Here is a 13,701-nt window from a genome sequence, read left to right on the forward strand (position 1 = left end):
TGAGAGCCTGCTGAAAGGGAAGGTCTGTAGTAAGACAGCACAGCACAACATGGCCTGCTGTCAGTTTGGGAGCTGAGTACTGCCCACACGTGTCATATGACTACAAAACCACCACTGGAAACACTACTACAGTTCACAAAATCCTCAGTGCCATTCATTACTCATAACTAACCAAAATAGCTCACCTATTAACCTGTCACCTGTGCAGCTCCTGATCTCCAATTTACCTCTTCACCCTTCTCCTTCTTCCTAATACCACACAGAACCTCATCAGGTAATCATGGTGCTATCAATATGACAGTCAGCAGCCTCTTCCCACTTCACACGGCCTTGCATAGATTCCTTGACACTGGACTTTAAGCCTCAGATCATATTGAGTTTATGAGACTTTCTCCAGTATAATTTTTCCAGATGAAAAGCTGATACACTCATATAATTCTCCTCAGCTCTAGGACTCTTTAGTCATCTTTGTCCTACACCATCCTACTTCTGAAAAATAAAATATTGTAATGAACTGAACACACCTGGAAACAAAGAAAAAGACTGGGACATCCTGTGTGAAGGGCACTGCTGCTCTTAATACTGAAATCTTACTAGATTAATTATATTTAATTGGTTAGCTCACGATCTGAAATGGAAAACAAAAGCATTTTACACACCAGAAAATTGTTGGAAAAATTACTATCAATTAGAATGGGGAGGGGATATTTTGCAAGTAACTTGAAGCATAATACAATGTTAACTAAGAAATAATCAGCGATGATCATACTGACTTGGGACATGTTGCAAAGTAAAGCCCTCATTTAGTTGGCTAATTTCATGGCATTTTGAAAAACACATTACTCAGTTAAGGTTTGAGGAAATACTTTGAAACCATTCATGAATATATACAAAATGCTCAGAATTTTTCATATTTTCACCAGGAAAAAAGGACCGATGGGTTCTTAATATGTAATAATAACATGATACCAAGACAGAAACTGAAATAAAAGATGAAATTAAAAGCTGTCTGCCCCCCAGAGCCAGTGTGCACTTTATCCTAAGTCACTTGGCTGCCACAGCAATGCAGCCAGTGACTATCTAGGGGGACACAAGGCAGCTATTCTAATGGGATAAAGAGGACTTTCATCTCTGCATTTCTCCAGCTGGAATAATGCAATGGTGGCCTGTGACAAACGAGCAGATGATCCCAGTCCAGTTTTAGGATGCCCATCCCAAAATGCCCCACAGCAGCCTCACAGCTCCCTGTACATGGGAGCCTTTCAGTTTGTGTAGTTTTCTCTAAGTCCCAGCTGAGAAACACCAGCAGTGCAGGACAGAAAGCTGTTTCCAGCTACTGGATCCTCCTACGTGTTGTGTGGATAGCTACAAGACTTTGACCTAAAGTCACCTTGTCCTAGTTTCTAATTCACTTTTATGCAGATGAGATGGCAGGATCGGGGCTGTGGTATCCACACTGGCTCATACTTTCAGAAATGAAAATTGCAAGATTTATTCATCTGAATGACCACAATTAGGTTAGCTTGCAGGATCAGGCTTGTTCTGCATGAAAAGGATGGATCTCTCTAATTCACAAAAAGCAAAATGAGAAATACCGGTGGAAAAGGGGATGTGCTAACTCTTGTAAAACATTACTGTAAACTGCATTGCCCAGACTTAAATGTCATTTCAAACCACGAGTGTCCCTTTAAGCAAAAACATCAGCACAGGGAATGAACAACTAAAAGGCGTATGAGAGCAGCTGATAAAACACTCACAACTCTTTTTCATAAATTATACCCCAAAATGTTTCACAAAATTGAGTAACAGAGGAAAACAGAAAAGATGTTTTTATTTTTGTAGCAGGAAAAAGCCCACCATGTGAACTGAACAGTATATGAGGGCCTTATGCTTTATAAAAATTCTTCTATTGTCCCAGGAAGGATGAGAGTCAAGCAAAACAGTTTCTGCTCTAAGTCTTGTAAATAAAGTTAGTTAGCAGACAGGAATCAGCAGACTGTTTGGGGAGGGAAAAAAAAAAGAGAGAAAATACTCTTTTTGCAGGAAAAATTTAGGCACACTGCTTTTGCATATCAGAACCAACTTCATTGTACTGTACTAGAGATTAATTGGACCCACACAATCCAGCAAACAGCCTATGACATCCATCTACCTTTGCTGCTTCAGCATCCTCCCAAAAATATATAATGCAGGATTTTAAATAGTACGTTAGCCCAGTTTCCTTTCACAAAGTCTTACAGAGAAGTTTAGGAAAATTCCAAAAGTAGCATATTGATTGCCTCTGGGATTTTCCACTTAGCAATTTAATAGAAAATTACACCCCTACCCAATCTGTGAGGTTTCCATAACCTCCCTCGTGAATTTAATTTTCCAGCATATAATAAATTTTACCATTAGGCATATTTTCTGATATTGCTTCACCATTAAGGCTATTTCCCAATTTGGCTTTTCAGAACCACGTATACCCTCTGCGTGGTGTCTGGATGGAACCTTGCACCGAAGAATTCAGGTCTGACTATGTCTCTGCACACAGTTAGGATACAAATCACTATTGTTAGTATTCAATTTGCTTCCCTCCTGCTAATTTTATGTCATTATTCCGAGTGATAGGGTCAGTCAATATTACTGGAGCTAACGGGATTCTCCTGGGTACTCTGAGGAGACCAAGGCAAGATCCGCATTTGCATCTGTTCAAGTAGGCGTATGCAAGTATCACATACTCTTCTCCTTGTCACAACACAGTCTGACTACATGTAAAACACAAGATGATGATCGGAGCTGTGTTTGCAGTTATCAGTAGTCATAACTGTAAACGCCTGGGTCCTTTCTCTACAGGCAACAGGCAAAAGCACCCTCGGCTGCAAAAAAAAAACACTCCACCCGCAGTGAATTTAGCACAGTGAGCGAACTGAAAGTGTGGCTGAAGGCGTCAAGTGGTGAATAAATCAAAGCACTAATTTCAGCTGTGTTTGGGCCAGCCGTACGGCTGCGGTAACCTCACGGTGACCGTCGGGAGGGTTGCCAGACGCCCTAAATCTCGCTCCTCTGGAGAGCCGAGACTCTCCTCCTCTTGCTAAGGCGATCCAGTTTTTGGCTGAGGGACTCTCTTCCTCTTGCTAAGGCAATCCAGGTTTGGCAGAGCTCAACATCCCTCAGCCCAGCTGGCGGCTCGGCGCTCTCCTCCAGGCCTCGGTCCATGACACCAGCGGACACATCGCTGCGATAATCCCTTGTAAAACAGGGCAACAAACAGGTGTTGCCATCAGTTCCTGATGTTTACCCACTTCCGCACGCCAACTTCAACCCCCTCCCTTGCCGGACCTGCCTTGGTCCCGCTAAACACGAGGAGTTCCCCCCGCTCAGCCCCTGAGGGGAGCCACGGGCAGCACCGCGAGGCTGAGGGGGCAGCGCCGGTGCCCGTGTGTGAGGCGGGCGGCGGGAGGGGGACACAAAATGGCGCTGCCCCTCAACCCCTCGCCCTCAGCCCGCGGCGGGGCCGAGTGGCGGCGGGCCGGCCCGGGGGTGGCGGCGGCTCCCGGCCGGCGGAACCGCCGCCTTCCTTCCCCCAGCAGGTGGCACCGGGGTCCCGGCGCCGGCGGCGAAGCCATTGCGGGCCGCCCTTCGCCGCCGGGCCGCGGCCGCGCAGCCGGCGGGGGGGAAGGCGGCGGCATCGCCCCCGCGGGGCTCCCCCCGCCGCACCCCGCTTTCCCTCAAAGTTCGGGGCGGGAGCGGGGGGGAGACCGGAGCCAACTTGTCCCGGATCCCTTTATTCGCCGCCGGAGCCGCCGTCTCTCCCAACCCCCGCGTGTGTTGCTGATCGGAGGGACGGAGCTTGGTCCTGTGTCCGCCCCGCTCCTTCCTGCCCGCACCATGGAGTTCGCCCAGAGGAAGAGGAGCAGGAAATCCCAAAGCTTTAAACTGGTCAACGAAGGTAAGGCGGGGGCGACCGGGCTTTGTTCGCTGGCCGGGGGCAGCCCCGACTTTTGCCCCGGGGGGAGCGGGGCGTTATGAAACGCCGGCGCCCCCGGGCCGCCGCTCCCTCCCGGCTCTGTTATTGAACTCCGCAATCCTCTGCCTGAACTCCCCGAAACCATTGCACGCCTTTTTTTCTTCTTCTTTTTTTTTTTTTTTTTTAAATTTCTTTCACCCCCTTCCCGTTTCCTCTTTTTTTTTTTTTTTAATTATTTTTTGCATGTGTGTTACGTGTTGTTGCAAAACCACCACCCCAAGCCTCTCCCTCGCCACCTCAGGTGGACGTGTTATTTTTTTCTAGCCAGACCTTGCACAAAATAAAGTTGGATCGTGTTTCGTGGTAAATCCTGCTTGGGGGAGGCGGGGGGGGAGGGAGAGAAAAGGTAAAATTGGGAAGCGAGCAAAAAATAATGACACTTGAGCAGCGACGGACCTCCTTAGTATTCAACTCTTGTGGATTTATTGTATTTGGGGTGGTTTTTTTCCTCCCCTCGGCTGTGTACATCCGTGTATTTCAAAGAAAAGCTGAATCGAGGTTGCTTTATTAAAAATCCACGCAGGTAATTAATTGTACATGGGCAGGGGAGAGCCGCTGGCGTGTAACTTGTTCGCTCAGTGTGTGTTTGCTTTTGGAAAAGAGGATATTTTAAAAGGGATCGTGAGGGGAGAAATATTTGGATTCATGTCGGGGATGAAGCACTGCTCCGTGTTTCAGTCTTGTTGTTGTTTTCTTTAATTAAAGGGAAAAAAAGATACAGCCGCTGGTAGGCATTTTAACAGGTGGACTTCCCATCCCTAGGGATTTATTTTGCTTGGGGATTTACCCCTTCTCCGGCTGATGACATATATTTGCCTTGATAGATTTGACTTGAGATCGTTTCTCCTTTTGTGTTTCCAAGTATTGGACGGGAATATCTCCATGAAACGCTGTGTGTGTCCTGCATGCTAAGTTCAAGGCAGGTGACTGCTTGGGTGTAATGTCGAAGTGGTGAAAAGGGGGACACACACACGAGTGTCAAGACTTGCTGTCTGAGGACTGCTCTGCAAAATTACGTTCGATGAGGAGAAATTCAAAGATGGAAATAAACTCACTCGGTGGGAATAGTAAATAATGACTGCTGTATCGTGGTGGAGAGGTCTGGGGCATCAAACATGCTCCCTGTTAAAAACTAGAAGGGCAGTGACCTGTCAGATGTGTCTGAAATGTATTGGAGGTCTGTATCCATTAGCAAACCTATCAAGGGTGTAATTTTTACAGAGAACAGGTTTGGTTTGTAGGTTTTTGGTACTGAACATGCTCCTGACTTGGAGGCTGAGTTAGTGCAGAACTGGGCTGGAGCATGGAGGTGGTGAAAGTGAAACGTGGAAGAGCAAAACTGAAATTTTGCTTTGTTTATTTCTGTCCTAATGGACCTGTAAAAAGAGTATGCCAGAATAGGTGACTATTTTGCCAATCTCGGTTGCCACTTCTTACAGGTTTAGATATGCCTCAGTGTGTGAGATGATCTATTTAACCTTATTTTACTAGGTAAATTCAGTTATGATGGTACTTTATTAATAATATTTTATCAGGGGTCTCTTTTTGGATGTAGAAAGTCAAATAGAAAGCTACACTAAAAGCATATCCTATAGAGAAAATTGTCTTTGTACTTTGAGAATGGAGGAGATAAAAATCATGTTTTGTATGTGAGTCTGCACTCTCATACTCTTTTCTATCACAGTTGATTAGAAAGATAATTATGTATAAATAGTTGTCTCTTGTAATTGGCCTTTGCCTCTTGCAGGAGTCATTCTGTAATGTCACAGTTTAGTGTTTACTGTTGTGAAATTGATACGGTTTTTCCAGTGCCTGGACTGTGACATCCAAGGCAGAAGAAAGACACCAGAGAGAAAAGGCTATGCTGTGTGAATTCGTTGGTAACACCATCTGCTATTGATGTGTGCCCATACAATGCTTATTCTGTCCCAAAAATAACTTCAGAGCACCTTATCATAATGATCAATAATGACCAAATCAAGAGGAAATCCATTCCTGTGCTAAAACGCAGCCACCTCTGGGGTGCAATGTGGCGACTTTAAGGCAGCAGATGCAGACCAGAAGAATGTTGTGACCAGCTGGATGTATAGGGAAGTGCTAGAGAAGAAACCATGTGTAATTTGTATATCTAAGGACCATGAGTCCCTAAGTTATTTAAGGCCTAGTTTCCACGTACTTGCTCCCACAGATCTTGGAATGTCCCTGGGACGATGAAGGTGCAGACTGTGGCAGGTTGATCCTGACTGGCCATCAGGTACCCACCAAGCCTCTTCATCACTCCCTTTGCTCAACAGGACAGCTAGTGATCATGGAAGGCAGCATAAATCCCGCTGGTTTAGTCTCATGAAAGAAGCTTCTACTTCCTTGATATCATATCTCAAACTTCATCTTTACCCATTTCACTCACTGGGTGTGCTCAGCTGAAGAGCCCTTCATGTAGCACCTCATCGCTGACCTCTCCAGTTCTGTGGCATGTTTGTTTTCCCCTCATTTTCTTTCCAGGTCCTTCTCATTCTATTGCATTGCTGTGTTAGGCTCGATTTTAGTTTACTTATTGGGTTGTTCCTCCTCTTGTGCCCTCGAGACAGTTGTGCTGTTCAAATAAACAGCACATAACAAAAAAGTGACTTCCAGGAGACCTTTCCAATCCTGTAGCTGCTTGGTCAGAGGTGCAGGTGTGCTGCTTGTGGGAGATGGAGCTGCTTATGCCACTGTCCACTTCTGTTCCACCTTTTAAGTGAATCCCCCAAAGTGCCCTTCCATGAGTTAATCTGTGCCTCATTTTTTGTGAGGCCAGTAAACATAAAACCAGTTTACAGAGGGAGTAGCTGAGAGCGTTGGGAACTGGGAGGGCATTGAAAGAGTGAGGTGGGGAGGTGGCTCTTTCAAGACACTGAATATATTGTTCAGTCTTGAGCAATTTGCCGAAGGACAGAGTGTGTGCCAGTAGCAGAGTCAGAAATAGCATCCAGGAGAGCTGCCTTTAGACACCTTTTTTTTTCCTTGGACTTACTATTCCCTCTGTGTACACATGTAAACAAAGCTCTGGTTTTACTGAACACCTGCCTGCGGTTACAACAGAGACCTTCACAGCAAAGTATTCTTATATTTGAAATAGAAATTCAGTGGTGATTTTTTTTTTTTTTTTAATATCCTGTAACATCTCTGTATATGAGATGCCAGTGGTTATTCCTCAGGTTATCACTGTTAGTGATAACTGTTAGTTTCTATAGGTGAATATCCTAAGGTGTCCCTGATCCTCCTTTCTTTGGAATTGGGAGGCCAGTGACATCAGTGTGAGTCAGGATAGCTGAGCAATACAGCCCTGATGTACTTCCTTACTGAGGTGAAGTTTAAAAGTTTTGCTTGGTCTCTGGGAAGGTAAAGTTTTCATTATAAATCTGTTTTCCATCTGTAAAGCAAGAAGCCAGATAATTGGCATCTGGTGGGATAATTTGCTGTGAAAATGAACACAGTAATTTAGGGCAGGCGTAGCTATTCCCTAAAATCTGTGAAATATTTGAGCTGAGTCTCTCCAGTGTGAGCAAAGGTTTTTTAGGAGGTGCTGATACCGAGCACATTTTCTGTGGTTAATTTGATGTACATGAAATAAACTGCAGATATATTGATAAATTGTGTAGTAAAACTGTAGCGATGTGTTCAGTGTTCATTTTTTCCAGATCACTTGAGTTCTAATTTTTTTTATCGTTTTTCATTCCAGATTATCATCATGAGATATATAAGATCTCTGACTACAGCAATGATGTTAATGGGGAGACCAAAGAAACACAACCAGTTTTTTTAGGTATGTGCTTGTGTTGATTAATTTCTGAGCAGCATTGCGTGGCCATTTGCAATTAGGGAGGAAAAAAACCTCTGTGCAAGCACAAGAAAGAGCCTGCCATTGTTTAATATGACGTTCTTTTCAAGACCCTTTTATTCTACGAATTGCCAATATATCCTTTATTAACACTGCTAAAAGTTGTAATTTCAAGCATAAATGTTTATTAGTGTCTACACACAGTGCTAATTATCACTCACTCAGAGAGCCAGATGCTGACTCTGCAGTTTTGCAGCTCTGTGCTCACCCCATTTACATTGCATATTCCCTGGCATGCTTCACTGGCAATAGTTTGTGTAATTGGGGTATTACATCTTTGACATCTGGATAACAGAAATTCAATTTCCAGGAAGCTGCTATTTGTTTGGTTTTGCTTCTGCCTTGGGTGGGATAGAGGATTAATGTGCTGTCTTAATGTAATGTCCTTTCACCTCTGGAGCTTCCCTGCTAATCCTGCCATGGCAAAATTAAATTAAATCAACAGTTAAAAATGTGTAAAGAAAATAGAGAAGTAATATAGAGTCTGCAGCCTGATATGTATTAGAGCATATCAGTGACTGGCTATCAGTGAACCTTTACCTTTCTTGAGTGCTTTTTGTCCTGTATAACTCCTCAGATGCAGTGCTTCTTCCTTTCCTGCTTCCAGCCCCTTCCAGTTCATCCAGGACCTCACCTGGATAAAGCAAGTCTTGGCATAGATTTAGCAGGCTAAATTCAAAGAAGTAGGGGCCAGTTTTTTGAGCTGTATAAAGATTGTGGACACTTTGTTCGGGCTTTGGAGAAAGCAGGTGCCTTTGCAGCAAGAAATTTGGGGATGTCTGCCTCTCCTTTTCAGCATCAGGAGCCTAAACGTTTTTGTGGGGTGATTGAAGGTTTCTGTAGTCTGTGTGTGTTGCCTCCTGGAGCCAGCAAGAAGCATTGGAATGTGGGAATCAGCACCTGAAGTCAATCTGCATGCAAAATGGCTTTGTCTCCTAAATTCATAGTGCCACATGCTCTCCTAGAGGTCAGCAGCAAATGGGAGAGAACAGGAGGATGCCTTAAAACGGGGGTGGGAACTGTGTTAAATTCCCTTCTCAGCTTCTCACCATTAGGATATTGAGCAAGTATTTCCTCCCTACACCCATTTCTAGGGAGAAGCAAAGACAGCTGCTGTGCTTTGTGTTTGGATTTCATGTTCTGTAAGCACTTTTGGTGAAGTCTGATAAACCTGATGGAGTGAGCTCCACCAGAGGTTTACTTGAAATGCTTTCTCTTCCAAGCCTAAGTCGTGATAAAGCTTCGGCAAGAATTAGGCATCAGGCAAGGTGCTCTAAGAATGTGCAGAAGTCTGTGCTTTGACATTTGTGCTGTGAGTCAGACCATCTGATCTTGATTTTGGCTTGGTTGTGTTGTCCCTAGATTTGTTTGGGTTTTTCTTTTTTAGTGCATCCAGCTTTTCATTGTGACTGAAGGTGCTCTGGCATTTAAGTCCCTCAAGTTCACCTATTTCAAGAGTCAGTCAGAATTTAACCTTTAAGAATGTGAATCCCATCAAGGATCTTCCTTATCAGGTATAGTCAGGGTATAATCGCTGCTTCACTTGATTTCACTGCTTTATGCCAAAATTTATCTCAGAAGGATGTTTATTCCAACTTTTTGGTTTAGAGTCAAGTTTTTTCTCTGGTTTAAGCGATCCCTGGGATCAGCAGTTGAAACCTCAGTGTGATGCAGCCTTTAGTATGGAATGGATGCTATGATACAGCATTGAAACAATCACCTTTAGAGGAGGTGAAATGTTAGTGGCAGTCTATAAATGAGTGAAGCTTTATTGGGAATGGGAGGTGCAAATGCCTTGGTTGCACAGCTGAGCATGGTTAACTCAAAACTGCTGTTGAGAAGAGGGGAGCTGCTAGAGTAAATGAGTAAATCAGAAGAATCCTGTTTGTTTAACATACAGATAAATTAAGGATGAAATGTCAAGAAAGACCTGTTGAACCTAGATGGTCTTTTTTACACCAGCACAGATGGGCAAAATACAGCTTTGTGTAAATGTAGGCTGAAACTGGAGGAAGCTTCAGTGCAATTAAAAGAACATGGTACTGGACATGACCTCTGATGGTTGCGATGGTGCTTTCTGAACAGAGCCTGGGAAGTTTTCTCATATGGTGCGGTGTTGGGAGTGGGAGATGTGGGGGCTTGTCCTCTCCCCCAGTCCTTTGTTCTGATAAGATGATAAACAAGAGGTCACATCTTTCTAGATGAAGGACATGCTAACCACAGTCTTTACAAAATTACAGGGGAATGTGGAACATGGCTACTATATTTTGTGGATGAGGACTGGCATGTCTTTTGTTTTGAAGGAAAGGGCTTAGTTATCTGGTACGAAGAGAGACTGCTCAGCCTGTGGAGGAGGCAGCTCAGCGTGAAATGCTTAAACCTAAAACATGGGTGAGATTTAAAACAAACCTGACTTCAGTTTTTCCAGTTAAGTCACAGGGCTGCTAGCCCAGAGTTGGTATTACAAGCCCATGAGTGGACTATGAACACCCATGTGTTGTGGACAGTGATGAATAAACTTAGACTGTCTATTAAAAATAATTCTTTTGCATACACCATATTGGTTTTTTTTCAGTCTTAATATTTTATTACCATCACAAAAAAGTGGAAATATAGTATACCTCCAGACTGAGTGTTTTTACAATGCTTTCAACTTGAAATTCAGGCTCTATATTTGAAAGGTTAATGTAGAAAACTAATTATATTATCCTGGTAATCAAATGTGTGATGAGACATTTGTCTGTGTAATTAACAGTGAAGAACTTTTATAGTTTCATAAAATTGAATGCTATGCACAGTGTGCTTGGAGCATTTGTTTTGAAGAGATGTCCAAAACAGAGATGTTTATGACTGATATAAAGTGGAACTGAAATGTACTGTAATGCAGGTGTCTGTGCATTTTACAGCATTTCGCATTGTTGAAATGGAAGGCAGCAGATTAATAACTTCGCTGTGTCATGGTAAAAATAAATAATGTGTTCTTGGAGCAGGGGAGCAATGCATAAGTTACTCACTAATTTCAAGAATTTATTCTGTCCCAGAAATAATATCCTTTGCAATTTATTCACAGAGAAAAAGTTGACTTAACAAGTAACTTCACAGACTTGTGTTACTGTTAATAGGATTATATCCCAAGTCTGGTTGTTGCAGTAGTGGCTTCTGTAATTAAGACTGCATAAAAGTTTATTTTATGTATCTGTGTTCTCTAATGGTCTAACTTTTTAAAGCATTTCCCTTTGGGGCTGAAGCATGATCTTGGCCTGGGATATTTTCAAGTGGGGGAAATTGTTACATAACTATTATTACTTTTTAATTATATGATCCATTAGTATATACTTTTATTGAACAGTTGCTCACTTGTCCTTTCCCAAGTGATTAGCTGGCACAGCGTGGCATGAAAGTGTGTAACTTGTGCTTATGTAGCTGCTCCTGTTTTGAAACTGTTTCACCAGGCTCCTCCAAAGACTTACTTTGTGGTGGGAGTGATGGCTGGGCCACCTGGTCTGACCCAGTTTCCAGGGAAATAACCCCCAAATCCTGAATGGTGTCAGGGTCTAATCCTGGGTTTGATTCTGCAAATTTCTTTGCTTACATTAGTGTTTGTGGGGCTTAATAACTTTATTTGTCTCATGGTAGGCAGGGTTATCAAACCGTGTGTTTCTGTACTTGCTTTGGGAGTAAGAGGTCTGATTTGAGGGTGATCCAGTTTTCCTGCATCTCTAATCCTAGTGCTTTGTGTGGTGACATGAGCATAGGAAAGTGCTTTTAAGTGGTGTTTTAGAGCACTGCTAAGATGCCTCAACTAAGACAGCTTCAATGTTCCTACATGTTAGTTTAGCAGAGTCAAAATTTCCAGCTCGTAACTCGTGTTGCTTGTGTGATCCTCTGACACCATTCATGACCACTGTCCTCCCCGCTGACTTGGGGTTTAGGTTTTTAGTTTGCAAAGGGTGATGTTGTCTGTGTTCTTTCTTCAGTGTAGGATCTTATATGCTGGCAAAGACCTGGGATCGCTTTTTTGGGAAATGTGTGCTTACCCCATCAGTTTAGTTACATGGATGTCTGATTCCAGTTATGCACAGAGCAGTCACAATAAGATTCCACGTGATTTAGGAGACCTTTGCTCTGATAAGGAATCATGCACATGGATCCTCTATTTTCCCCATGCTAACCTCTGCAACTTTCTCTTTCAGGATGACTTGTGGTACAAGGTGACAAAAAATACCTTGGTTTTTGAAAATTATTATTTGATGTGGGTATAGTTCTTGCTAAGAAGGGATGCTGATACCCCTTCTAGGATAACTGTCTCTGAAGGAAATACCTGAACACCTTGTAGCATTCTAAAAGGTGTCTGGGTGAGTTCAGCTTGGCTGAGCAGTGGAGACATGTGCCCTGTGTGCACGTGCTTCCCGATTCCTTGAGCTGTTCTGAATCAGCCCTTACGGAGTCTTCAAACACAGCAGGCAAGTTTTGCTGGCCCCCTTCCAGGGAGAGCAGCATTCAAGTGGCATCTAATAAATTGCAATTTAAAATGCTTAATTATATAACCCTTTGCAATTGTTTATTATTTTTTGTTGAGCTTTCACACCATATGCATCGACTTCCACTTTTTCTCACCTCTGAAGCCTTGTTTCCGTACAAACCAGGCTCATGTTGTCAGCTCACATGTGCTTGTCTGGCTGTCTGTCACTGCCATTCCTACCCTCCCAACAGCTCCTGAACTCATCCACCAGTTTCAGCCTAGGTAGACACAAAAGTGGAAATCTGAGATGAAGGTACCGTCAGTAAGCAGCCTGATCAAGGAAAAAGCCCTATTTGTATGGTCAAGAAAGGAAAAAGTTCCATAGGCATTTCATCAGCCCAAAAAACATAAAATTAAACTCTAATTAATAGAAAAACTGTATTTTAAAAGTCAACTCGTGAATATTTCCCAAAACATGTGAGAAACATAAATGTTAGAAACAAAGAAAGTAATTGTAAAATACTGGACCAAGAGAACATGATGGTTATTTGTTTACGTGAGTTGAAGGAAGAAAAAATCAAACACAGATGATTGCCCAACCTTAATTCTGTTCGCCCATTTATACACTTTAAAACACACACATTAATACAGACATGGTTACCACTTCTCTAATACTGGGATAAAATTAATACTTGAACATATGAATATGGTTGCATATAATTTTATAATTCTATGCACTGCTATGATAATATTAGATAAACTATTTGGGAAACGTATAACAACTTGTTGGTAGGCAATGTGATATATTAAGTTTAATAAACCTAATAGTGAAAAGATGGACAGGCAGGTAGGAGCGAAGAGTATAATAACTGAATTATCATCAATATGTTGTTAACTGGAGTAATTTACAGGCCTGTTGCTTCAGACAGCTGCACACTTAGCACACGGATGCTACTGCACCCTGAAACAGTTCTGGTTTACATTTGTGCCTTTGTAATTTTAAACATTCTTGCAGCTTTCAAAGCAGGAAGTTTTTATGTCCTGTACACTTTCAGTAAGGAAATAGATTGAAATGAATTTTGAGGAAATTACTTTTTATGATTGTGTAGTATTTATTAAAGGTCTTTGTTTTGCTTTTTTTCTTATTTTTTAAGATTTATAAGATTACAGGTCATGCGGGAGAAAAAAGATGTTGTTTGTCAGGGGCCATTGCAGAAACAACTATAACAGTAGTTATTAAAAATTGTTAATATGTTTTTGTTATGACAACTGACATCTTTACATACAAGTTCCTAAATAGGGCTGTAACTTGCCAGGGTTCTGTTTTGAGTAGCATTTTATGTCTTAGTG

The 13,701-nt window shown here is 42.6% G+C and overlaps 1 protein-coding gene across 1 annotated transcript in view; it reads left to right on the top strand.

Moving 5' to 3' along the window:
• The first annotated feature begins 3,625 nt into the window (after positions 1-3,625).
• BEND7 (BEN domain containing 7) overlaps positions 3,626-13,701 on the top strand; it is a 46,251-nt gene continuing 36,175 nt past the window's right edge. Inside the window, exons 1-2 of the mRNA XM_082280790.1 lie at positions 3,626-3,931; positions 7,731-7,814. Coding sequence (XP_082136916.1) covers positions 3,871-3,931; positions 7,731-7,814 — 145 coding nt within the window. The 5' untranslated portion in view covers positions 3,626-3,870. The remainder of the gene's footprint in view (positions 3,932-7,730; positions 7,815-13,701) is intronic.

This window comes from Coloeus monedula, assembly GCF_965178545.1.
Source record: "Coloeus monedula genome assembly, chromosome: 4".
Lineage (NCBI taxonomy): Eukaryota > Metazoa > Chordata > Aves > Passeriformes > Corvidae > Coloeus > Coloeus monedula.